This window comes from Odontesthes bonariensis, chromosome 13 (assembly GCF_027942865.1).
Source record: "Odontesthes bonariensis isolate fOdoBon6 chromosome 13, fOdoBon6.hap1, whole genome shotgun sequence".
Taxonomy (NCBI): domain Eukaryota; kingdom Metazoa; phylum Chordata; class Actinopteri; order Atheriniformes; family Atherinopsidae; genus Odontesthes; species Odontesthes bonariensis.
This window is the reverse complement of record NC_134518.1, coordinates 19,301,004-19,327,373: the sequence shown is the minus strand read 5'-3', so window position 1 is coordinate 19,327,373 and position 26,370 is coordinate 19,301,004. Positions and strand designations below refer to the sequence as shown.

The window sequence follows — 26,370 nt, the reverse complement described above, 5'->3', positions numbered from 1 at the left end:
AATTATAATGCTTAACCAACTAAGGAGATATTTACAGATAAAGTTAAGTTGTTACTTGAAATACTAAAGCAAAAGTATGCATTGGATCCCTACCTGAAGAGTTGAAGCTGCTGAGTCGCTGGTGTCAGTCAGTCCTGTCCCTCTTGGTAAACTGGACACAATGTATCTGGAGCCTTTTGGCATAGGCTGTCTAACCACCATCTTTCCTTTCCTGGTCTCTGCTAGAAACAGACTGTACCAGTAGGCATCGTTGGAGACCAGAGTGGAGTCTGCGATGGTGGAGTTCCTCTCACTGATCACACTGTTCCTGCTGGGTGGAGCCGCTTTGCTGGGTTTGGGGTTCTGACACTTGATCACGATGGTGACCAATATGGTGATCAGCAGGAGAAATGACACAGAGCCCAGACCGATGACCAAATACAGGTTCAGATCTGAAAAGATGTCATATTCCAGAGGAACCTCAGTCATGTCAGAGTAGGCCTTCATGACAGTCTCCATTGTGGACAGCTTAATGGTGACTGTGGCAGAGAGAGCAGGCTCCCCGTTGTCCTTGGCAACAACAATCAGTCTGTGGTGACGCGAATCTTTGTAACTGAACATCCTCATAGTCCGGATCTCTCCGTTGTATTGGTCCAGACTGAACAAGGTGGCATCAGTAACCTGTAGAAACTGGTAGGTAATCCGAGAGTTGTGCACAGAGTCTGTGTCTAAGGCTATCACCTTGGCAACCAAAGAGCCTTTATCAGTGGATCTGGGGATCTTTTCTTCCACCAGAGAGCCGTGGGCGCGCCACGGAGAAACAATCACTGGAGCGTTGTCATTCTGGTCCACAATAATGATGTGGACGGTCACGTTACTGCTGAGTGGAGGAGAGCCAGAGTCTCTGGCCTCGATGTGGAAAAGAAACTCCGTCTCAATCTCATAGTCAAAAGTTTTCAGTGCGTACAGATTACCGTTCTCTGGATTGATGGAGAACAGCATGGACATGGAGGTGTTGGCAATCTCTTTCTCTATTATGAAGTAAACTAGATACTGGTTTTCATGGAGGTCAGGGTCAAACGCAGTGAGTGAGCTGAGCAAGGCCCCAGGTGCATTATTCTCCATCACACGTATTGGATAAAATAACTGAGCAAACTGTGGAACATTGTCGTTAACATCCAGCAGCTCTAAAGTCATAGTTTCATTGTCAGATAAAGGAGGAGAACCTCTGTCTGTGACAGTGAAAGTGATGTCATATTCTGGGACCTTCTCACGGTCTAATGGCTCTGACACCACTAATTCATAATAGTTATCAGAGGACTCCCTCAGTTTGAAAGGCATATGATGTGGAATATGAAGATCAACCACTCCATTGTCACCTGAGTCTTTATCACTGACACTAACTACAGCTATCACTGTTTCTAACTCTATGTTTTCACTGACTGGACTCTGAAATGATTTAATAGATATTTCTGGGTGGTTGTCATTCATGTCTTCAACTAGAATCTTTATGGTACATTGTCCGGATAAACTGTTGGCTCCTTTGTCTGTTGCTATAACTTCCATATCATAAATCCTGAAATCCTCATAATTCAACATTCCTTTGACAGTAATTTCACCTGTTTTAGGATTCAGATTAAAAGTTTCTTGTGTTTTTTCTGATGTATATAAACTATATGAGTACGTTATATCAGCATTTGACCCATCATCTAAGTCTGTTGCATTGAGATCAATAACAAGGCTTCCAATAGGAGAATTTTCCATTATTATGACATTATAAATCGATTTGTCAAATGTTGGTGAATTATCATTTGTGTCCAAAACACGAACAATAACGCTGGCAGTGCCAGAACGAGCAGGGGTTCCTCCATCTACAGCGGTCAGTATTAAATTATGAACAGCGTGTTGCTCCCGGTCTAAAGTCTTTTTCAGGATCAAATCAGCAAATTTAGACCCGTCTCTTCCTGTCTGGACTTCAATGTTAAAATATTCACTTTCACTCAGATGATAAGTTTTTACAGAATTCATTCCGACATCAGGATCGACTGCATTACTGAGCGAAAATCTCTCTCCTTTCGGCGTAGCTTCCGATATGTCTAAATGTATGGTGTCTCTTCGAAATTGTGGGGCGTTGTCGTTCATGTCCAAAATTTCTACCTCTATGTTAAAAATACGTACTGGGTTTTCAAGAATGACCTCCAGTCTTAGATAGCAAGAAGCTGATGTCTTTGTTGGGCAAATGTATTCTCTGTCAATTTTTTCCACAACGTACAGCTCACCAGTCTCTTTGTTCACATCCAGATATTTCTTATTTGCAATTATGTCAAGACGCATCTTCCTCTGATTCAGTGTTTTAACGCCCAGGCTGAGATCGGTGGCGAGATTGGCCACAACAGATCCTTCTTTCATTTCCTCGGGTATAGAATAATGTGTCATTGAGGCCGATACGTTGCTTATAAAAGAACAAAGAATCACAAATAGGACATACCTTTTCCAAGACTTCATTGTTCCGACGGGATCCATTGTTGTGTTCGGAGGTTAAAACACATAAATCGGTAAAACAAACGTTTCCAATAACACTTAATTTTGCTGAAAGGTCACCATCCCAAGTAGGCTATATTCTTGCAGATCAGTCCGCAGTAAAATGAGGAATAGTGTTTTCGTAAAAGACTTTCCACATCACGTAGCTTTCCGTTTTTCCCAAATGTGCTCTGAAGACAACAGTTCACTGTCATGGCGTTTATGGATAGGTTTTTTACTAATAAAACAGCGCCCCCCATTAAGTTTTGCCGCACCATTTTAACAGAATTAATCAAGAAACCTCTGAAAATTCTTTCAATCTGAGTTGTATTTAAATATTGCTGACTAGAATTGTTGTTTTTATTTGGCTCTTTAACAACCCCTACTGATGAAGAACAACCATAAAAACATTTCTAAGTCTAAAATTAGATATAATTAGATATACCACAGATTAACAATACTTAAAAAAACAAAAGTCTGTGTTGGATTCATACCTGCAGAGTTGAAGCTGCTGAGTCGCTGGTGTCAGTCAGTCCTGTCCCTCTTGGTAAACTGGACACAATGTATCTGGAGCCTTTTGGCATAGGCTGTCTAACCACCATCTTTCCTTTCCTGGTCTCTGCTAGAAACAGACTGTACCAGTAGGCATCGTTGGAGACCAGAGTGGAGTCTGCGATGGTGGAGTTCCTCTCACTGATCACACTGTTCCTGCTGGGTGGAGCCGCTTTGCTGGGTTTGGGGTTCTGACACTTGATCACGATGGTGACCAATATGGTGATCAGCAGGAGAAATGACACAGAGCCCAGACCAATGACCAAATACAGGTTCAGATCTGAAAAAATGTCATATTCCAGAGGAACCTCAGTCATGTCAGAGTAGGCCTTCATGACAGTCTCCATTGTGGACAGCTTAATGGTGACTGTAGCAGAGAGAGCAGGCTCCCCGTTGTCCTTGGCAACAACAATCAGTCTGTGGTGGCGCGAATCTTTGTAACTGAACATCCTCATAGTCCGGATCTCTCCGTTGTATTGGTCCAGACTGAACAAGGTGGCATCAGTAACCTGTAGAAACTGGTAGGTAATCCGAGAGTTGTGCACAGAGTCTGTGTCTAAGGCTATCACCTTGGCAACTAGGGAGCCTTTATCAGTGGATCTGGGGATCTTTTCCTCCACCAGCGAGCCGTGGGCGCGCCACGGAGAAACAATCACTGGAGCGTTGTCATTCTGGTCCACAATAATGATGTGGACGGTCACGTTACTGCTGAGTGGAGGAGAGCCAGAGTCTCTGGCCTCGATGTGGAAAAGAAACTCCGTCTCAATCTCATAGTCAAAGGTTTTCAGTGCGTACAGATTACCGTTCTCTGGATTGATGGAGAACAGCATGGACATGGAGGTGTTGGCAATCTCTTTCTCTATTATGAAGTAAACTAGATACTGGTTTTCATGGAGGTCAGGGTCAAACGCAGTGAGTGAGCTGAGCAAGGCCCCAGGTGCATTATTCTCCATCACACGTATTGGATAAAATGACTGAGCAAACTGTGGAACATTGTCATTAACATCCAGCAGCTCTAAAGTCATAGTTTCATTGTCAGATAAAGGAGGAGAACCTCTGTCTGTGACAGTGAAAGTGATGTCATATTCTGGGACCTTCTCACGGTCTAATGGCTCTGACACCACTAATTCATAATAGTTATCAGAGGACTCCCTCAGTTTGAAAGGCATATGATGTGGAATATGAAGATCAACCACTCCATTGTCACCTGAGTCTTTATCACTGACACTAACTACAGCTATCACTGTGTCTAACTCTATGTTTTCACTGACTGGACTCTGAAATGATTTAATAGATATTTCTGGGTGGTTGTCATTCATGTCTTCAACTAGAATCTTTATGGTACATTGTCCGGATAAACTGTTGGCTCCTTTGTCTGTTGCTATAACTTCCATATCAAAAATCCTGAAATCCTCATAGTTCAACATTCCTTTGACAGTAATTTCACCTGTTTTAGGATTCAGATAAAACGTTTCTTGTGTTTTTTCTGATGTATATAAACTATATGAGTATGTTATATCAGCATTTGAGCCTTCATCTGAGTCTGTTGCATTAAGATCAATAACAAGGCTTCCAATAGGAGAATTTTCCATTATTTTTACACTAAGGTTGACTTTTTCAAAAGCAGGAGAATTATCATTTGTGTCCAAGACATGAACAATAACGCTGGCTGTGCCAGATCGAGCAGGGGTTCCTCCATCTACTGCTGTCAGTATTAAATTATGAACAGCCTGCTCCTCTCGATCTAAAATCTTTGTCAGGATTAAATCAGCAAACTTCGTGCCTTCTCTTCCAGTTTGAACCTCAATGTTAAAATATTGGCTTTCACTCAGAATATATGTTTTAACTGAGTTCGATCCAACATCAGGATCGACTGCATTACTAAGTGAAAACCTTTCTCCCTTTGGTGTTGCTTCAGATATATCTAGATGAATGGCGTCTCTTCGAAATTGTGGGGCGTTGTCGTTTATGTCCAAAATTTCTACCTCTATATTGAAAATTCGTAAAGGGTTTTCTAGTATTACCTCCAGTCTTAGATAACAAGAAGCTGATGATTTTGTGTTACAAATGTGTTCTCTGTCAATCTTCTCCACAACGTACAGCTCACCAGTCTCTTTGTTCACATTCAGATATTTTTTGTTTGCGATGATGTCAAGACGCATCTTCCTCTGATTTAGCGTTTTAACGTCCAAACTGAGATCGTTAGCGAGGTTTGCAACGACTGATCCTTCTTTCATTTCCTCGGGTATGGAGTAATGGGTAACGGAGGTTGATATTTTGCTCACAAACGAAAAATGAATAAGTATAACGAACGAAACATACCTTTTGCTTGTCTCCATTGTTGCAACGGGACCGATTGTTGTGTACGGGGTTTGCAACGCATCAATCGGTATTATAAACGTTTCCTTTGATTTTTTTTTTGTCCTTTATCCCAAGAATAACATTCGACTGATCATGCAGCAGTAAAATGGGCTTGCGTGTTTTCGCAGTCGTTTTTCCGCACCACGGAGCTGTCCAGTTGTCTCTTCATTAACCCCGAAAACAGGGAGATTCTGTCACAGTGTTGATGGACGATCATATTACTGATAGAATAGCGCCACCTATAAGATTTTTGCCTGAAACTTTGAACTGATTTAAACAGCATACCTCTGAAATGTGATTTTTCTTTCAATTGAAGTTCCAATTTCAAGTTGTTGCAAAATGTTTTCACATTTATGCAGCCCTTAACCAGCCCCAGTGATGAAGCTTAGCCACCTGAAAAATTCTAGGGTGTAAAAGTAGATAGAGAAGAATATACTGCACACGAATGATACACATAAAAGCAAAAGTATGCATTGGATTCATACCTGCAGAGTTGAAGCTGCTGAGTCGCTGGTGTCAGTCAGTCCTGTCCCTCTTGGTAAACTGGACACGATGTATCTGGAGCCTTTTGGCATAGGCTGTCTAACCACCATCTTTCCTTTCCTGGTCTCTGCTAGAAACAGACTGTACCAGTAGGCATCGTTGGAGACCAGAGTGGAGTCTGCGATGGTGGAGTTCCTCTCACTGATCACACTGTTCCTGCTGGGTGGAGCCGCTTTGCTGGGTTTGGGGTTCTGACACTTGATCACGATGGTGACCAATATGGTGATCAGCAGGAGAAATGACACAGAGCCCAGACCGATGACCAAATACAGGTTCAGATCTGAAAAGATGTCATATTCCAGAGGAACCTCAGTCATGTCAGAGTAGGCCTTCATGACAGTCTCTATTGTGGACAGCTTGATGGTGACTGTAGCAGAGAGAGCAGGCTCCCCGTTGTCCTTGGCAACAACAACCAGTCTGTGGTGACGCGAATCTTTGTAACTGAACATCCTCATAGTCCGGATCTCTCCGTTGTATTGGTCCAGACTGAACAAGGTGGCATCAGTAACCTGTAGAAACTGGTAGGTAATCCGAGAGTTGTGCACAGAGTCTGTGTCTAAGGCTATCACCTTGGCAACCAGGGAGCCTTTATCAGTGGATCTGGGGATCTTTTCCTCCACCAGCGAGCCGTGCGCGCGCCACGGAGAAACAATCACTGGAGCGTTGTCATTCTGGTCCACAATAATGATGTGGACGGTCACGTTACTGGTGAGTGGAGGAGAGCCAGAGTCTCTGGCCTCGATGTGGAAAAGAAACTCCCTCTCAATCTCATAGTCAAAGGTTTTCAGTGCGTACAGATTACCGTTCTCTGGATTGATGGAGAACAGCATGGACATGGAGGTGTTGGCAATCTCTTTCTCTATTATGAAGTAAACTAGATACTGGTTTTCATGGAGGTCAGGGTCAAACGCAGTGAGTGAGCTGAGCAAGGCCCCAGGTGCATTATTCTCCTTCACGCGTATTGTATAAAATGACTGAGCAAACTGTGGCGCGTTGTCATTAACATCTAATAGATGCACTGTTACTGTTTCATTGTCAGACAATGGGGGCGTGCCTGAATCTGTCACAACCAATGTGACGTCATATTCATGTACAGTTTCACGATCCAAGGGCTCAGACACTATGAGCTTGTAATGTGCGGGTCTATCTGATGATTTGTTAAGCATAAAAGGCATAGACTGATGTATAGATAAACTGACTTTTCCATTATCTCCAGTATCTATGTCACTTATTCCTACAAGCGCAATGACACTTCCTACTGGTATATTTTCGGCTACTGTATTTTTCACAGACTGTATAGTTATTTCTGGATAATTATCATTCATATCTGTCACGTGAACGACTACTTTACAGTGCCCCAGTAGGGGTTGCGTCCCTTTATCTCTGGCCTCAATATGCATCTCATAAAATTTCATGTCTTCATAATCTATTGTTCCCTTTACGGTTATATCCCCAGTTTTAGGATTCAGTGCAAAAACCCCTTGTGTTTTTTCTGACGTGTAAAGAGTGAATGAGTACAGTATCTCTGAATTCTGACCCTCGTCAAGATCTGTAGCGTTAAGCTTCATCACCAATGTTCCTATCGGGGTGTTTTCTGTCATGTCAATCGTGTAGGTCTGCTTGTCAAACCTAGGAGGATTGTCATTAGTGTCTTGTACTCTAACTATAATATTGGCAGTGCCAGAGCGCACAGGGACACCTCCATCCACAGCAGTCAATATTAAATTATGAACAGCATTCTCCTCTCTGTCTAAAGATTTGGTCAATACCAAATCCACATATTGAGTACCGTCACTGCCGGTCTGAATTTCAATGGTGAAATGTCCGCTGGCGCTGAGTTTGTATGTTTTAATTGTATTGATGCCAACATCTGGATCTACAGCATTTGGCAGAGAGAACCTTTCTCCCGGTGTTGCGGACTCTGAAACGTCGAGCTCTACTCGGTCTCGTCGAAAATGTGGAGCGTTATCATTTATATCTGTTATTCCAAGCTCAATATTGAAGATGCGTAAGGGGCTTTCTATGATGAAATCAAGCTTTAAAAAACAGGATGAGGGCTTTGCCGGACAAAGATATTCCCTGTCCATTTTTTCCACAATGTAAAGTTCTCCTGTCTTTTTGTTAAAATCTAGATATTTTCTGTTGGTGAAAATATCGAGCTTTACCTCTCGTTGTGACAAACCTCCAGGTTCAAGTCCCAAGTCCGCAGCCAGATTAGCCACAACAGAGCCCATCTCCATCTCCTCGGCTATGGAGTACCGTGTCACACAAAAAGCTCTGGGCCACACTGCAGCCAAGACAAAGACAGCGACCCAGAATGTCATCCTTTCTTCTGCAGGGAAAATATAGATATGTTTCAGAGGCTGAAAGCGTTCGATCTTTTGTTGATTTTAAAGTTTTGAAAAATAGATTATTATGAAAAATGTGCGAAAAAAATAAGAGTGCTTGAGAATAAAAAGCATGTTATCCAGAAAGCTGTGGGTTCTACACACCCAAAGAGGTGTGTCATGATTTCGAGAGAAGAGCTGCATAATGCTTTAGTGGTCAACAGTGACACCATGTGACTCACACTGCACATACAGTAATGTTGTGTTATTTTTTAATCAGCTTTGTGTCTTAAACTCACAGGACAGTGACATGCATCGGGGTCCACTTGTGTCGTTGTCTTTGTTTCGTCAGACTTCCCTAACCAGGGTTCTGTGTGCTGACACGATCCCTGTCACAAAATGTCGTGCTTTGGTATTCACAACACGTGGTTTCTAAATTCATAACATTTGCTCGTGTGTTGAAAAGTTGCGATTTCACTGGTGCCTCAAAACTCACAGCGTTACGGCTCACAGCGCTCCGAAGCCATTTCTGCTATCGTAAAAAATATGCCTCTTTTCACACATCTTATTGTTAAAAGAAAAGAGATCAACTGTCCTTTATTTTTAGAGCGCTTCTAAAAGTTTCAGCTTCTCCTCCATGTTCTGTTTTTCATTTAGACACTCTCAAGTCAAAAAATCTGATATTGTTCATTAACTATGTAAGTCAAATGATTTGCAATACATATGAATGTTATATGAATCTGTTCTTGACATTGTACACCCTCACATATATACTGTATATATATATCATGTAAATAACTTATCCACATAAGACAACATTTGGGAAACTGGTTGTCATTTTTGCAACTTCAGCCACAAGTTCAGAGGTGCACCAGTTATTGGCTCGTGCTCATTTTACATGTAAAACCTAATCTTTGTACTGTATTCATTATACGTTGCTCTCTATTGTCAGTAGGGCTGACTTACTTTTACAATTTTTTAAACAAAAGGTTTACAGTGATATTCCAATCCTTCTGCTATACTGTTAACCTGAATGTTGTTGGTACGTTTTGACCAGATGTGGGACAGATGGTGTGCCCTTATAGCAAAGCAAGATTAAGAAATGTATTATTTGAAATGGGCACGTATTTTTACACATGCATGTTGCACAAAAAAGCATTGTTCATAAGCAACTTGCCAAACAATGAAAGAAGAGAGAGAAATTGTTCTTATTACTAAATAATAATAATAATAATAATACACTAAATGTAAGGATAACAAAATGCTGCTTCATTGCTTAGTATACTTTTTAAAATAGCATTAACTTGAGGGATAATATAGTGATCTAGGTTTTATATTCTATAATAAATTTACGTCCCTTAATCTTTGCAATATACTACCTGGTCAGTCAATAATCAATGAGGTCATAAACTAATATAACTGACGTTTTTTTATCTAACATTCTAACTTTTAATTAATTTTGTCGCAATTTTGGCAAGAAGGAGCCATAATATTATGTTGTATATGGCTATTCATTGATATGAGTAATAATATAACCTTTGATAAGTTCTTTGATACGGACCAATAACCATAATATACTCTTTAGTCAGATTTCAGTGAAACCTTCCACAATTACAAGTCAAATCTATAAATAATTAATCAAATTCTTTAACAGCAAGATTTATATTTCCTTATGGTGACCCTTCTTGAACTCTGGCAACATCCCACATCAAATTCTTATGGGGCAGCTAATTGCTCCCAAATGAATTCTGTTGCATGGCAACAAGCTAAATATCCAGAGTTTTAAGAAATTATCTTAAGAGGCTATAGGCAACCCTATAAGGAGCATTCACATATCTTACAGAAGGAATAAGAGAGAGCAGTCTGTATGATTTCATCCAAACAAGTAGTACTTTATTTTCATTCACAATTTGGTACTCATAAAGAAACACAAACTTAATCGAAATATTAGACAGTAAATTACACTGGTTTTGTGTTTTTGCAGTCTGTTTTGAGTCTGTTTAATGGTTTCAAATACAAAGACAAAAGAAAAGGAGATGGGTTTCTCTCCCCCTCTAGCTTCCCTCTTTTTTCCTTTTGTCGTTGCTGTTGTTCCCCCCAAAGGCTTTAAGCCATAGTCTCCTTTTTGTGATATTGTTCTGATTTACATGTCTCAACTCCCAATTGAATGTTATAAATGTTATAAATATGACTCCTCCATTCAAATGATTCTTTATTTGGTATTAAGTGATTCTTACTCAACGATGCCATCTGCTGGAGAAATGTTGAAACAAAGTTGAAACATCAAATGCGCAGCTTCTTCTAAAAAGGTGTTCTGATTATTTGTTAGAGATAATAATGACAAAGTCACGTTTCAGTTCTGAGCACGTAACTTTTGTGTAAACAAATGACTAATCTGAGGTAACAAAACATGCGTATTAAATACATGCATTTAAATACATGTAATGTATTTATTACTTTAAACTTATTTACTCTATGTACATTTTTAAAGGGTTTCAAATTTGTCACAAGTACGCTCTCTCGACAAAAAAGGATACTATTTAATCAACCTGAGCCCCAAACCCAAATATGTATGTATATAACTGATGTTATTTGTTAATTTACAGATTAAGATGCTACTACAATGCACCACTTCGATGTATCACTTCAAATAATATAGACATTATTATAGATTAACATGGCCAACAGTATTTAAATTATTTAAGAAGTTTAAATATGACCTGTGCATTCAAAGCATTTTTTTTAAATTTGCTTTTGTAACTATTTTTATTATTATTTGGTTTGCTGAAGCTATAAATTATATGAATAATTCATCCACCACAGGCCTGACAAAAAAAAAAGAAAACATTTTATTGTGTGTGCGGTGTTGTGCGGTGTACTAATACATATCAGTATGTATTGAGTACCGTTTGGTGCGCCCTCTGGTGGATGACCTTATACATTGATAGAAAAGACCACTGTCACCGTCATTTCAGCACCACGTCATCGGACAGCTCCCAGTGCGAATGACTTGGACAAAGGGATGTGACAAGTTTCAGACTGTGTGATATCTTTAATGACATTTACTTTCACAGAGACATTTAATTATTTTCACCATCCAGAGAGTTCAAATAAACAAAAAAATAAGTGTGCCTACTCCTATTTTACAGCCATTGAACTGGTGTTTTTTTTTTATATTTACATATTTGTATTCTTAGGTTCTTAGTTCTACTAGAAATCTCTTAAACTCCTGTTTAAACTGGGCAATTTCTCATTCTTCTGAAAAAAAGAAGCCAAGCTGACCTAAATATGGCTGCCCCTTCAGTCATCCCAGTGGATCACCTTACTGCAGAGAAGGTTAGTCTGCCCCCCCAATGGTCTCTGTGGACACTGGTTCCCTTATTAACAAAATTATTTTTAATTCAAGCCATGGTATGACCTAATTACCCTGCTCATTTCTGGCCAGTGGCCTGTTCTCATCTGTTGCTGGTAGAAACTAATTCCCCAAGATGTAAAAGGGCAGAGAAGGAGAGAAGCCACAGGCCCCTGTAGTTTTTATTCAGGTGGCATTTGGAGTTGATCCCCCACTTCCCCTGACACTTGTATTCATGTTCGTAGTCTTAATTAAAGTGATATTTCGAGAGAGGGGGTTGTGTTTGTTCAGTTAATGAACCCCAGTATTCTCTGCGGGCAAATGGAAATGCAAGCACTCCAATTAGCATATGTTAGCATTTTACTATGTTTATTCTTCACCGTGGAAAACAGCTTACGAAGGCAGAAAGGCTTTCCACCATTGTCAGAGTAGCTGCAGAACTTTTTCAACCCAAATAATTGACTCAAGCTCATTAAAACTAGATATTTGAAACTTAGTCCAAAAGATTTATGTATGCAGATTCTGTGAGTCAGTGTTTGGTTGCATGGGCTCAGTCAAACTTTGAGTCATGGACTTCAGCAGGTCACACATGCGTGTTCAAGAGACGTAAAAAAGACCAGGTGAAAAAAATACTTTATTTTCATAAATGTATACAGTACATGTGTGGGGAAAAAAAAAATCACCCATCATTACAGTGGCCTGCTTCATAGTGCAGCTTGCATATACATTTACATATTTGTCATATTTACACAAGCTTTGTAAGCAAATAAACATAAAAAAGAAAAAACAAAGAGCTTTTCGTTTCATAAAACCAAAAATATAAATTCATAAGAATGTGCAAAATCAATGTCCACTTATGCTTTTCAAAACATTTTGGATGGAATTGCTGCTCCAGTTTGATTGTCTAAATAATAATCATAATCATAGTAATAATAGTAATAATAGAAGTAATGATAATAATAACAGACACATATAGATAATGTTGCAGTGGCATGTCACATACATCACATCCATCAGACTCTTTTCCTTCTGGGACTGCTGATCCTCCCCATTTTATATACCACTTATTAATCATACGCTAATTTCTTTATGTCATGAATCGACTCTCCTTTTTTTTTATATGAGGTTATGCATCATTTCAGTCATCCATTCGGGCAGTCACTACAAAGTCAGTCATTGTACAAGTCGTTGTTTATCATCGCCGCCTCTCCCTGTGGGGACATCTGAAGGCGTCGCTTTTTGCCAAAAGTAGAGAAGGAGTTGTGAACATCCAGCTCACTTCGTTGTGCAGTGGGCCGCAGGGTACAGAAGCCTGATGGAGTTCCAGGGATGTACACATTGTGGTGGTAGTCAGGGGGTGGATGTGGGTGTGGGTGTGGGTGCGGGTGTGGGTGCGGGTGTGGGTGGGAGGGGATCGATGGCTGCTGTTGTTGGGGAGGAGGTGTGCACCGAGGAGTCCAAGGGCGAGAGGGGAGCCCACTGGGTGAAGGAGACATCTTATAGTCTATGAGGACACAGGACAGCAGAGGCAGCAACTTATTATACACTACTGACCTTACTACGACAGGGCTATTTACATTTACATAACACTTATGGAAATTGTGGTCCATTGTTTTTTGCAAAAAGGACAATAAACAATACACGGAGCGAAAGGAGAGGTCTGCAGCAAAATGGTAAAAGATAAACTAATGTTGCACATGATAACCCTTGTGTTGTTCTTGAAGGCATGTATAAGGTGCTGTGTTGTAAATAATGACAATAGGGACAAGAAAAAGAAGAATTCTGCAGTCTGGTTGAACATAAACAGTTGTAATTGTGAATGTGTACAGTTTTGATGAAAGCTGCTTGAGGCGCACCACATCTTACCTTTCGTGCCTTTCATATGAGACCCCCAGGTCCAGTACTGCCCAGGTGTCATGGAAGTGACATAGTTGTCTGGGTCTGCATGCATGGCCTTCCCCATTAAGGTGCCATCCATGTTGATAGAGTTGTAACTGCAAAACAGAAAGAGAACATTTTATATTCATGAAAATCCAATCTTTCTAAATATGGTAATGTGGTGAAACATTTAAAGACGCTGTTCAATTCAGCTCATTATTTGAGCATGATACCTTTTGATGGAAGAGTTTTGATTCTTTGTGAGAGTCCAGTCTGTATTTGGCTGCTTCAGCTGCGGGAAAAAGACAAGTACGCCTTAATCAAAATTTGACTACAATTACCCCGGTTAAAATCCCATCTAATAAGTAAAGGACCTCCCTATTTTCAGAAATGTCTTCCTTTTAGACAATGTTTAGTTACTACCAGGTTTGCTGACAAACGACATATGTTTACGGTGCCATCCTATGTCATAAGGGCCAGTGGGAACTGAGAGGAGCAGTCTTTTGTGTTTGCCTTGACCTGGAGACTCTTTTCTGGTGGATCGTGGCTGCCGCCTTGTGGAGTTTTGTCAGAACACACATTGGAGGAGATGCCTTCAGCTACGACTCGCCTGTTACTAAGTTTTGCTTTTATCCTCTGTTGCACAGCTGGAAGGGTGAAGGAGGGCGCCCGAGTGATATTTATTCCGGATAAGCTGCTCATAGTATCGATTCTACGCTCTATTAATTCATCTAAAGTTGTTAACAGAGAGGATGCGATGCAAGCGTATTATTATATTCGGTATTCAAAATACTCCCCTCGCTAAATACGCACAAAACCAATTAGAACCCCACCGGGATGAAACGAAACATGATTTTAATCATCAAAGGAAACCGTGCCGGGGAGAAAATTAAGAACATTACACACGTCATTGTTTCTTGGATTTTATGCATCATTTTACGTTAATGCTTTCCTGATGCTCCTCGAGCAAGGTTTTTAATTAAAAGTCTCAGAGAAAGCCTTGAAAAGTTTGCAGCCCTTGCAGTTGTAGGTGCATTTATATAGCGAAGCATGGCACTTCATGTACCTGCCCTGTGTTGTTTTGCATGACTGAATGTGTCCTTAATGTCCCTTTTCGCCTTCTATCCATCAACTTAAGCGGGCATGTGAATTTGCTTTACATAATACTCACATAGTTTCTCTGTGATTTGTCTTTTATGTGTCATTGACGACCTCACGAGGACTCAAGAGTATACGCTGAGGGAATCCGGGTGAATTAGAGGAGCCAATTAATAGGAGGAAGGACACATTCTCCTGAAGGAGCATACCCACAGGCGGAACAATCAGCGTGACCTCGAAATCCCTCTTGTGGCCAGAGGTGTTTGTACCAGTGACATTTCTTACTTTTCCTGGTGGAGTCTAGTAAGAGGGTTCTGACTGATTTGTCCCTCTGCGTTTTGAGGAAAAGCGCGCAGACGAACATCAGCATTACGCACATATTCACGGTCTCCCGCTCCGCCTATTAGAATCAGAAAACACCAGTGTAGACATCCTGCCACTGTAAATGCCCTCTTTCATTGTCTCCTTCCCTCCCTCTTCTTCGATTACAGCCCTCCTCTTCCCCTCCCTCGCTCGGCAAACATGAAGCCTCGTCTTTCCCTCCCTCTCTCCTCACATTCAGAGGACAACGCTACGATCTACAGGCTGTCCACGTCTCAGTCCAGCCATGTCCTTGCACCCCCTCTTCCTTCTCCTTGCCCCCTCCCCACAACGATGTCCTCCCTCGTCTCTCCAAAACCGGCCATGTGCCATTTCTCATCAATAATTGACAACTCCCCCCCCCCCCCCCCCCCCCCCAACCCCCTTGTGAATACGCCACATTGTGTGTGTAGTGGAGCGATACGGTCGTGCTTGTGCCCTTGAGGCATAGTTAGTGAGGTTATCTGTCCTATATTGTTAGTTCAAGTGCAAGAAGGCGTGTGGCAAAACCGGCTCGTCAACAACACTTGTCTGAATCCAAACCACTTATATTCAGTGTCACGTATATAACCTTGCCTTCTTGTTCAAACTCAGGTGGATGTGCTGTAAGCAGGTATGCGCTCCATCTCATCCCATGAAAGGTATACGGCAGTGACCCTGCAGGATTATTCACGCAGGTCACAATTTATTACAACAGCTTGGTACATTATTGTTAAATGCTTGAATTGTTACTAAGACTGAAGCAGAGGGCAGCTTTAACTGCATCTATCCTTTCTCTCACACAGTAACTGACATCTCACTTCATTGCAAGACACGGTCTGCGCACATCAAATGCTCCTCGCAAGAGGGGGCTTTACACTTTCATTAACAAGTCAATTAAATTGTAATCTCACGTCGTCTCATTTCATTCCCCGGGTGCAAAACATTACCATAGGCATCACAATGAAGAGGAATTATTATCTTAATATATTGAAATGACATAGTGTGTAACACTCTAATAACAGAGGGTGAAAAGAATGATTCAACTCGGTTTTTCTTTAAGTTGACTTTAAACCTGTGTGGCATGCGTGATTTGACCTTCATGGGATAGAATGTCACAGTGTGGATTCTTACTGAGTCGGGTTTTTATTTTTGACAGAGTATGCCAGGTGAAAAGGATAACACCCCCTCCCAGGTCTTATTCTATTATCTGAATTGACTATACCTCGCTGGGAGTAGTTGCTCCGTTGTTTACAGATGCGCTCCGGCTGTGCGCGTTCCACGAGTTTTCCGCGCTCTTCGCCTTGTTGTTCCTCGGTGCGCTGCTAGGGCTGCACGGCTTCAGAAACATAAAGTCACTTTTGGCTGATTCGGGGGTCAGACATACTTTATAACAATATGACTGAGAGAGACTGCTATTTCCATTCACCTCCATACAGTTTGTGGGCACTTTGGCCGCAGATGAAATCTGCAGGTTTAGATTGGATTTTTTTAACACCTCCGGTGGCGGCTCTGGCTGAAACCCACCGCAACAGCAGCAGGCTAAAGGGTGCAGGTTATACCCGCTGTGGGTCTCTCTGTCCTTGTAGCACTTGACCGCGGCCAGCACGATAATAGCCACTAGGAATATCAAGGATATCGTGCTCAGTGACACGATCAAGTAGAGGGCGAGGTTTGAGGGGGGCTGTGGGCTGAGTGTGAGGTCTCCGAAATCTGACAGCGACTCGGGTACGCTGTCTACCACTGTCAGGACAATGGAGACGGTGGCGGAAAGCGGTGGTTGTCCGTTGTCCTTCACTAATATTACGAGTCTTTGCCTTGTTGCGTCTTTTTCAACTAAGCGGCGAATAGTCCTGATTTCCCCTGTGTACAGAGCCACACTGAACAGCCCCGGGTCTGTCGCTTGCACCACCTGGTAGGACAGCCTTGAGTTCTGTCCTGCGTCTGCGTCTAACGCCGTTATTTTTGTAACCAGATACCCGGCGTCTATTGACCGTGGAACTACCTCTGTGGCCACGGTGCCGTTTTTGGGCAGCGGGGATATAATAACAGGTGCGTTGTCGTTCTGGTCCAAGACAAAGACGTTGACTGTGACATTGCTGGCGAGAGGGGGGAAACCAGCGTCCTGTGCCTGTACCAGAATCTGAAAGTTTCTAAGTTGCTCATAATCGAAAGAGCGCAGAGCGTAGATATTGCCGTTGTCAGAGTTGATTGAGACATAAGTGGACACGGGCATGCCCTGAATCTGACCCTCGAGAATAGAATAAGACAGATAGGCGTTCTGGTTAGAATCAGGGTCAAAAGCAGAGACAGAGCAAATGGAAGCGCCTGGGGCATTATTCTCGGTCACATAAACTGTGTATGAAGGTTGGGAGAACCGCGGGGGGTTGTCGTTAATGTCAGACACTTGAACAAGGATTGTTTTCCTGGTGGAGAGCGAAGGAGAGCCCAAGTCTCGCGCTGTGAGAGTTATGTTGTACTCAGACACCGTTTCTCTGTCCAGGAATTCGCTTGTCACCAGAGTATAATAGTTTTTGAAAGATGAATGGAGCTGAAAGGGGACGGTGTTCGGAATCTGGCAGTCAACGTTCCCATTCTCTCCCGAGTCCCGGTCCATGACGCTGATCACAGCTATCACCGTCCCCGGCGGGGCGTCTTCTTGGACAGGTGTGGATACGGATGTGAGGATGACTTCGGGCGCATTGTCGTTCACATCCAGGATGTCCACCAGTACTTTACTGTGCACCGCCACAGCCGAGGGTCCCCTGTCTTTTGCTTGCACATACAACTCATACACACTGGCTTTCTCATAGTCCACAACGCCCTTGACTCGGATTTCGCCCATGTACGGGTCAACGCTGAACAGCTCACGCACCTTTAGAGGTGCGTGCCCGCTAAACGCATAAGTAACCTCCCCGTTGGAGCCTTCGTCCAAGTCCGTGGCGTTCAGTTTCAGCACCAGCGTCCCCCTCGGTGCGTTTTCCACCATGCTTGCCCGGTAAACAGAGCGGTCAAACACAGGCACATTATCATTGGCATCTAGCACTGTAATAGTTATCAACGCTGTCCCGGAGCGCTCCGGTGATCCTCCGTCATAGGCAGTAAGAACCATTTCGTGCTTTTTCTGCTGTTCACGGTCCAGTGGGGTGTCCAGCACGAGCTCAGCAAACTTGCTTCCATCATTGCGCGTCTGGATATTCAGTAGGAAGTGCTCGTTTGCGCTCAGCTGGTAGGAGCGCAGAGAGTTGGTACCCACGTCCTGGTCCTGTGCGCTCTCCAACGGGAAACGTGAACCGGGTGCGGCAGATTCCGTGATGTCAAGGTTAAACTCACTCCACGGGAAACTGGGCGAGTTGTCGTTTACATCTAAAATCTCAACTTCCACTCTGTACAGCTCTAAAGGGTTTTCAATGACCACTTGTAAGTGTAGAAAGCAGTTTGGACTTCGTTCACACAGCTCTTCTCTGTCTATCTTTTCGTTCACGAAAAGAATACCATTTTCCAAGTTCACTTCTAAATACTGCTTCTTTGCGCCGGAGACAATACGAAACCGACGGGCTGACAGTCTGGCCACATCCAGACCCAGGTCCTCTGCGATGTTGCCCACAAACGCTCCATGTTCCAGCTCCTCAGGAATTGAGTATCGAATTTGTGCGAGAACCAAGTCCACAACACACGCACAAAAAAGCAGACATATAACTAGACCAGTCACCGGTACCCAGCTGCCTCTGGAGAGTCTGTGATCCATTTCAGCAGCGTGCGTAAAATCACCTCACCCAGACATCTTTCTCCTCAAAAGCCATTCAGCTGTACAGCCACAAAGTAAAAACAGGAGGGGTTTGTCCCAAGTTAGAAAATAAAACCTTCAGATGTAAATTTGTCACATCTGTGTGTATGGATAACTTTACAGAATACTGACTATGAGAGAGCAGGGAGGCAGAGGAGAGCGAAGGCTCTTCTCTCTGTGTTGTGCCCCGCGCGCAACACTGATGATGTGTGAACGGAGGAGGATCGCGCTTTGATTTTCCAGTGTATTAGGCACTCGGAGGAGCTGGTGGGGAGGCGTGTGTGTGTGTGTGTGTGTGTGTGTGTGTGTGTGTGTGTGTGTGTGTGTGTGTGTGTGTGTGTGTGTGTGTGTGTGTGTGTGTGTGTGTGTGTGTGTGTGTCTGTGTGTGTGCGTGTGTGTGTGTCTGTGTGCGAGAGAGAGAGAGAGAGAGGATGGGTGTGTATGTGTGTGAGTGTTTGACAGAGAGAGAGAGAAAAGGAGAGGTGGAGGGGGTGGACGTTGATTCTCGCTGCTCCGTATTGGAGGACGCCGACGCGAAGTGCGACTAATTACTGTAGACGTTTAACCCTTTCACATCCCCATGTCTGTTCGTCTGACCCATTAAAGAGACGTGAGGGTGTAAATTTGACACCAGACGTCAGAGCCAGATTTGGATTAAGAGACTAACTGTGTCGTGGGTGTCGCTTTCTAGGCTGGATTTACCAGATGAGATCGGATAAGGTTTTGTCTTGGTGTCCACAGTGTCTGACAGGGTGACGGTGATAGCTAACATGATTGAACAAAGTTTTGATATAACCCCATTAGCTGTAGAAAAGAATAAACTCCGGGGTTCCACTATGCTCTACAAAGCTCTCATTGGCTTTGCCTCAAATGGTCCAGTGGCCACTACCAGCAGGCTCTAGGGACTTAATAATGCTTTTTAATTAGAGCCCTTTGAAGATGAATGCCCGCACTGCAAAACAGTCCCATTCATTAATCATCACAGACGAAATGGGCTTTTACAAAAAGAATCTTTGATAGGTCAGGGTATTCATTTTTAATCAACATTCAAATCAGTGTGAGCTACTTTGTGGAGCTTAAAATGATTACAATGACAATCGTGGATGGACAACGCTCCCATACAAATATGCATTACACGACTTTAATTCACTTAAGTAGACCTGAACATGTATCAACAGAATCAACATAAAAGCAATGTCATAAAGATTCAATCACACTTGTTCTCTAATCAGGTTTTATAGTTCGGATTAGGTGAATATCCCAGATAATAGGTGATGTGTTTACACCATTGGGAGAGGCGAAAAAAAGCCGCACATGGATGCTGAGGAAATTTTAGAATACTAAAATCAGATTACAAGTGACGCCAATGGATGAAAGTACTACCACTATCGTTTTTCATACGATAAAGATGAGAAGCCTTTATTGGGCGCGGCACTTGTTTGCCCAGATCTAATCTTTTCCCTGTTTATCCTGGTCAGTTAGACCAGTGAACGACACAGAGTGCGAAAGGAAGAGTGAGGGGGAATTAAAGGATGCCTTTGTGAATTCGAGTTCGTCTCCAAAAAGACACGAGCGGCATCCTAATGTGAAACTGTGGATTGAAATGTGAAAGTCTCTTCTTGGGACTGACGACACAGCCTTGGCCCTCGGGCAGCGTTGAGCTTGTTAGCTACTAAAAAGATGAGAGAGAACAGAGAAACAAATATTTCTGCTTCCTTATGGGCAGCATTTTTCTTATATTCTAGATGACACATTTTCTATCAAATTGCCCCGAAAACCCAAGGACTGCATCCTCTGTTTGAAATTGGAATGGTAGCTGGTCCTCTGTGAAAGTGATTGGAGAAACAAAGCATTGCTGATGTCTTATGTTGCTGTGATCTTTTCAGCTAAAAAGAAATCAAATCAAGCAGGGCAATCGAGGATGCTTCCACTTTGAATTAGCGGTTGTTTATGATATGTCTCCCTCAATCAAATGGGAAAATAACTAATCATCAGGGAAGGCATGTATTTTCTGTGAAATTCGTGTTCAGTTTGGCATTTAATTTTTTTTAGCTCTATTGCTCTCAGCGTGTACCGTCATTTGGAAGAAGTTGCAGAAAAATGTCACTTATCATTTACTTGGCAACAAAAGTTCTAACCCATCTCTCCAACAGTCCTGAAATGCCACACCCTCCCCCTTTTGAGGACAAAAAAGAGAAAACACTAAAATCCCCAGGTTTAAATAAGCAGAAAACACAATCTGCTTGTAGACTTAACCTCAAGCAGATGGTTAAGCTTCTCCAGAAATGATTACATTTCTGGAAAAAAGAAGAAAAAAATCCCCACCACCAGTTCCATTGCTTTCCCCTTCTTTTTAATTAACGGAGTGAAGGATTAGTGTGCAGCTATCCGGGATCAACCGTTCTCCGACGGAAGAATACAAATGTTTTGTGATAAATAATCCCACAGCACTCCGACCGGCGCTCCCTCGGTGCATGTTACATTAACATGCATTACACGGAGCATTAAGCCGCTCTCATCCGCCCTATCGCCTTGCTCACCCCCATTGTCCAACAGGAAGACAGTCATTACTTTCTCTGAACTGCCGCTCAACAGCCACCTGACCGTGACCCGTCATTGCACTTCCTGAAGAGTGTCGGGGGATGATATGGCGACGGGGGGCTGCATCAGGCATGGGAAAAGATCGTTTCTATGAACTCATAAACACCTCTCTTTGGCACCCTCAAAATTAAAAAGTTACTTTTTCTACAAATGTTTCCAGCTTAAAACTAGTGGGCTGCTTTTCTTTTGGCCCCATGATATGAACAAGCGGAGCAAACTGAACCTCTTTTATTTTTGGTGATTTAATGGCGCCATCTCCTGGAGACTCTGCTGAACTGTAGAAACGTAGCGTAGCAATTAGTTCTGCTGTGTTGCCAAACAAGATACCATAATCAAAACATTTTCAAAAGATTAGAAAAATCAAGTTTTTTTTTTCTTCATTTAACTTACCTGACAAATTATTCTGAATCTGATTCTCTACCGTACACATTGTTTTTGTGCTTTATATTTTTTTACATTTATGCGTAAATGTGACCAAAAACATCCCCAGATATAAACAGTCCTAGAAGTAGTATAAAGAGAATGTTACTTTGTCATTTATAATTCAATGCAAGTGAGCCACTGCGTGCGTATTTGGGATTAGCACTTAAATTGAAGGCAAAGTTAAGAGTCAAGTGTTTTCAATCAATGAGATACAATCAGGTGTGAGTTATTTACCGAAGAGGGAACTATAAAAGAGTGAGCTTCACATCATGATTGTGTATCATGGCACATACAAATGAGTTTTCTCAGGGCCTCACAAAAAGAGTTGTTGGAAACATGATCTTTATTGAGTTTGGACTCTTGTCAATCCACAGCGAGACAGATCGTGTACAAATGGAGGGAATTCAAAGCCATTGTTACCCTCACAATGTGTGGTCAACCAACAAAAGATCACTCCAGATACAAACGGTGTAACAATGTGTGAGGTTACAAAGGACCTCAGGGTAACTTCAAAGCAACTAAACTTCTCACATTGGCTAATGTTAATGTACACGACTCCTTTCTCAGGAGAACCCTGGTCTCTTATGTGTGACACATTGTAATGGTATCATGGATTGAGCCTGTTTTCTTGCATCTGGGCCAGGACAGCTTACCATCACTGATGAAAAAAATTCTGAATTATACAACTAAATTCTGAATGAAGATGTCTGGACATTTGTGTGCCAACTAACTCTCAAGAGAAAGCCAGACAATCGCCAAGACAACAAATAAGCATCCAAGTTGTTTTGCTAAGAATGGTTAAAGAACAAAGTTGTTGTTTTTTTTCTTAATGGCCAAATCACAGTCCTGACTTTAATCCAACGGACATGCAGAAAGACTTGAAGCGAACAGTTCATATGAGGAAACACAACAACATCCCAGAGTCGAAGCTGTGTTGTGCGGATGAGTGGACTGAAATTCCTCCAAGCTGACGCTCAGGACTGAAGCATTAAGACAAGGAAAATGATCACTGAAAGCAATAAGGAGACATGACTTAAGAGCAAATAATTTCTTTGCAGTAGTCCCAGTCACATGTCTCTGATACAAAGAACATGTCATATGAATAAATTGATTACTGACAACCAATTCATGTGGCTGTAAAAAAAGTTATGAAAACAGTTATGATGCACACTTCACTTTCATGTCTTTGGTAAACTTGGCTTACAATGAAAATAGTCACTTAAAATAGTAACTTAAATAGTAACTTAAAATAGTAACTACATTTTAAACTGTGAAATTCACACATAAACATCAATACGTACGACTTGAGCATGAGGTTTCTTAGTCCTGGGCCAACAACATAAATTAACAGTGAGAATCAGGGTGGACAAAAGGTGATAATATTACAACTAATCTAGATCATGATCATCCCAGAACTGAAGTCCACCTTCCAGAAAGTGAAACAAAATAATGAATATATTTAAAGAGAATAAATGTTTTGAGTTCATAGTTTGAGCAGATATGGCCGACTCATCTGAACAAAAAGTCTGCTGTTGTCACTTTGTCCTCCATCAGGGTCCAATATTCATTTAATGTTTTTCCATATTCATTTATGATCCTATGGCGCCATCTACTGGACATTTATCCACATAACAACCACTGCAAAGAAGGCCACAATGATGAGTTCACACAGTTTATACTTGAGGTCTATATGCAATCAAGATAATTGTTTGATTCAGTAACACATGTGGATTAGAGTAGCGATCAAAATGATTTTCCAACATTTTTACTCACACGTTGTAATTTAAGTTGTTGCAGTACCAATGCACACTGACCAATGTTCATGTCCGGGAGTCCTCTGTCGGGAGGACACTGAACAACAATGGTGTTTATCTCAGGCAAGGAGAAAGCTGCTGTTCTCCTAAAAGGACATCGTTGCCTGTTTGCAGTTTGCTGAAGATTAAGGAGAGGAGCGCCAGAAGACTGTTGGGCAACGATTTGAGATTTGAAAAAAAATGAAGAAAAAAAAGAACCTCATTAAGCAAGTGGTGGTAGTTTGAGCTTGTTTCCACTATCTGGGCCGGGATGGCTTGACTGATGAAACAATGAATCAGAAAACTGCCAGTGAATTTGAAAGGACATCTGTCTGTCTGTGGATAGAATTTCAAGGCAAAGGTAGTCTTGCACCAAGACAACATGAAAGTGCCATATTCATAAATGGACTAATCAAACACTGAGTTTAACATAAATGTGTTTCAGACTACAGTCTTCATTGTGATGTCTTTTAGAAAAAAAAATATATTTTCAAAGTGCAACTAAAAAACAGAATTTAGAAAGTTTTGATGCACATGGAGCATGAGGTTTTGTTCTCTTAATTTCCTTTTTTTCAGATAAATTGAGCGTTAGGATACAGGTGCAAAACAATTATTCCAGGTGCAGGCTTTCAGATTATGTCAAACACAGAATCGGAGGTTTTCTCCCAGAATGTACCTCTCATGGTCGCTTCCAGCCAAAAAAACACAAACATTTTGCTAATGGAGAAAACTGCTGATCAGGATTAGTCACTTAAGTTTCTGAAGTTGTAACTTTATGGAAGCTTTTCTGTGCCATTAGAGTTTGAATACGAATTTCTAATATTGAATTTTTACAGCATCAACATCAGACTTTGAATTTGAAAACCATCAGTGTAAAAAAATTCAACTTCAAAAAATTCAGTGGAAAAAGAACCAGACTCAACATCCGGGTAAACAGGGAGAAGCAATCGATCCCTGTCTCAATTCATCCAACAGCAGCCAATCAAGTTACGCTCCATTGGACAGATCAGCTATGTCCACCAGTGGGTGATGGTGCTTCGGTGACTGAGTTTACTTTATTTGCCATTTGTGTTAGTAAAATTGAGTAATATATATTACTAATATCTATTGGGCTGATTTTATGATTTTTTTTATTTATCTATTGAGGGATCTATTGCTTCTCCCTGTTTACCCGGATGTTGAGTCCAGTTCTTTTTCCACTGAATTTTTTTAAGTTAAATTTTTATCCACTGAATTTTTTTCCACTGAATTTTTTTCCACTGAATTTTTTTCCATTGAATTTTTTCCACTGAATTTTTAGATGTTGAATTTTTTTACACTGATTTTTGTTTTTAGAAATTGATTTTTTTTTACACTGTTGGTTTTTCAAATTCAAAGTCTGATTTTGATGCTGTAAAAAATCAATATTAGAAATTCGTATTCAAACTGATGGCACAGAAAAACTTCCATGTGACTCGGCCCCCCTTCAAGGACCAATGTCTAGTAGGCGAGTTTTCTTTCTCTATTTTTTTTTTGGCGCCATCCGCTGGACATTTATGTGCATTTCAGCCACCGATCAGCACCACTCAAAAGCAAACGATCGGACGTCCATATTTCTCTCGTAAACAGCCTATTTCTGGGACGTTATTTCTGGTTGTTGTTCCGTTATTTCACAGTGCCATCCACTATCTTCATTGCTAATGTTGTTGTTTTTATTTTATTTTATTTATTTATTTATTTAGTTATTATTTTTTACCATTTTAACTTCATCAAACATTAGTCCCGACAGTAAAATAGTTAAGATACATTCTATTCAGTTATTCAATGGAAAAAACATTTCGGCACATGTGTTTTTCACTTTACATTTGATATTGTGAACTATATCTCGATTAAGATTGTAGTAAACTTGAAGAACCGCTAAAAATCACAAGATCGCGACTTGTTATAACCTGGATAAACACAGTTATATATAGCGACTTCTACTGGATACAGTGTTGCATGTATGAGCTGCTGTTAAATCCCAACATACTGTGTGCATTTGTTAAGAAAATAAATCGCAATTTGAACAATGGCAAAGGGTTTTGGTGGCCATGTATTTATTTATTTTCTAACTACTATAACTTAGAGGTAAAAAGAGAAGGGGTCCGAGGCACTCTGAAGTCCTTAAAAGTCCTTTATTGAATCATGGACATCCAAATAAGCCGACGCGTTGAGCACCTGAAGATTTTCATTGCCCCACAGACGCTACTTATTCTCTCTCTCTCTCTCTACTATAACTTAGATTCGGATTTTGTTATCCAAGGCAAAAGTCAAATGAGAATTTGTGGTGTTTGTATAGGCTACAGATTGTAATTTCTCCACTGACACTTTTTTCACCCTCATTGGTTCAGTAAGCCTTTACAGTAGTATGAGGGTGAAAAGACTAAAAAACATCGGACAGCGCCCGTGGTTGAACCTGACAGTCCGCGGACCGTGAGACGGAAACGTTTGATGTAAGAAGTAACCACTGAGCTAAACCGATGCAAATAAAATAGGCTTACAACTTCCTTATAAAGCTCTTTGTACATATGGACGTGCTGACGACTGGTTTTATTTTTCCTTTAGCGATTCAATCCATGAAGAGGCGACGTTACGAGTCAAACTCAACATGTTGAATAAATACAGAGCAAACCCAGAAAGAATTGTATGATAAGTTATTTGTGATCTTAAAAGTTCTGGGGCTGACGTGTGGGGACAGACTGGTGTCTTCCTGTGTGTGTACACGCACCAGATCACGTGGTGTGCGGTGACTCAGACCTGACCAACAGCTTGTGCTTCTTTTTGGTCTGCTTTGGAACC

General features: G+C 41.5%; 4 protein-coding genes across 5 annotated transcripts; all 4 read right to left on the bottom strand.

The window, feature by feature from the left end:
• Positions 1–63: 63 nt before the first annotated feature.
• Positions 64–2,484, bottom strand: LOC142397154 (protocadherin alpha-C2-like). The gene has a single exon (XM_075480498.1). The coding sequence runs from the start codon at positions 2,482–2,484 to the stop codon at positions 64–66; it is 2,421 nt and encodes an 806-aa protein (XP_075336613.1).
• Positions 2,485–2,987: 503 nt separating this feature from the next.
• Positions 2,988–5,363, bottom strand: LOC142397153 (protocadherin alpha-C2-like). Its single transcript, XM_075480497.1, has one exon. It carries the CDS (start codon positions 5,286–5,288, stop codon positions 2,988–2,990), a length of 2,301 nt encoding a protein of 766 aa, XP_075336612.1. The 5' UTR covers positions 5,289–5,363.
• A 528-nt stretch (positions 5,364–5,891) lies between these two features.
• pcdhb (protocadherin b) lies at positions 5,892–8,442 on the bottom strand. The gene has a single exon (XM_075480496.1). The coding sequence runs from the start codon at positions 8,277–8,279 to the stop codon at positions 5,892–5,894; it is 2,388 nt and encodes a 795-aa protein (XP_075336611.1). The 5' UTR covers positions 8,280–8,442.
• A 3,813-nt stretch (positions 8,443–12,255) lies between these two features.
• On the bottom strand, positions 12,256–18,940 carry LOC142397743 (protocadherin-10). Of its 2 annotated transcripts, XM_075481333.1 has the most exons (5): positions 16,379–18,940; positions 16,175–16,288; positions 13,746–13,804; positions 13,501–13,628; positions 12,256–13,138 (listed from the first exon to the last, which is right to left on the bottom strand). In XM_075481333.1, exons 1-5 carry the CDS (start codon positions 18,695–18,697, stop codon positions 12,804–12,806), a joined length of 2,955 nt encoding a protein of 984 aa, XP_075337448.1. In that variant the 5' UTR covers positions 18,698–18,940; the 3' UTR covers positions 12,256–12,803. The 2 variants fall into 2 exon arrangements, with proteins under 2 accessions (XP_075337448.1, XP_075337447.1); XM_075481332.1 differs by having other exon boundaries at positions 16,175–18,940.
• Between the last annotated feature and the right edge of the window lie 7,430 nt (positions 18,941–26,370).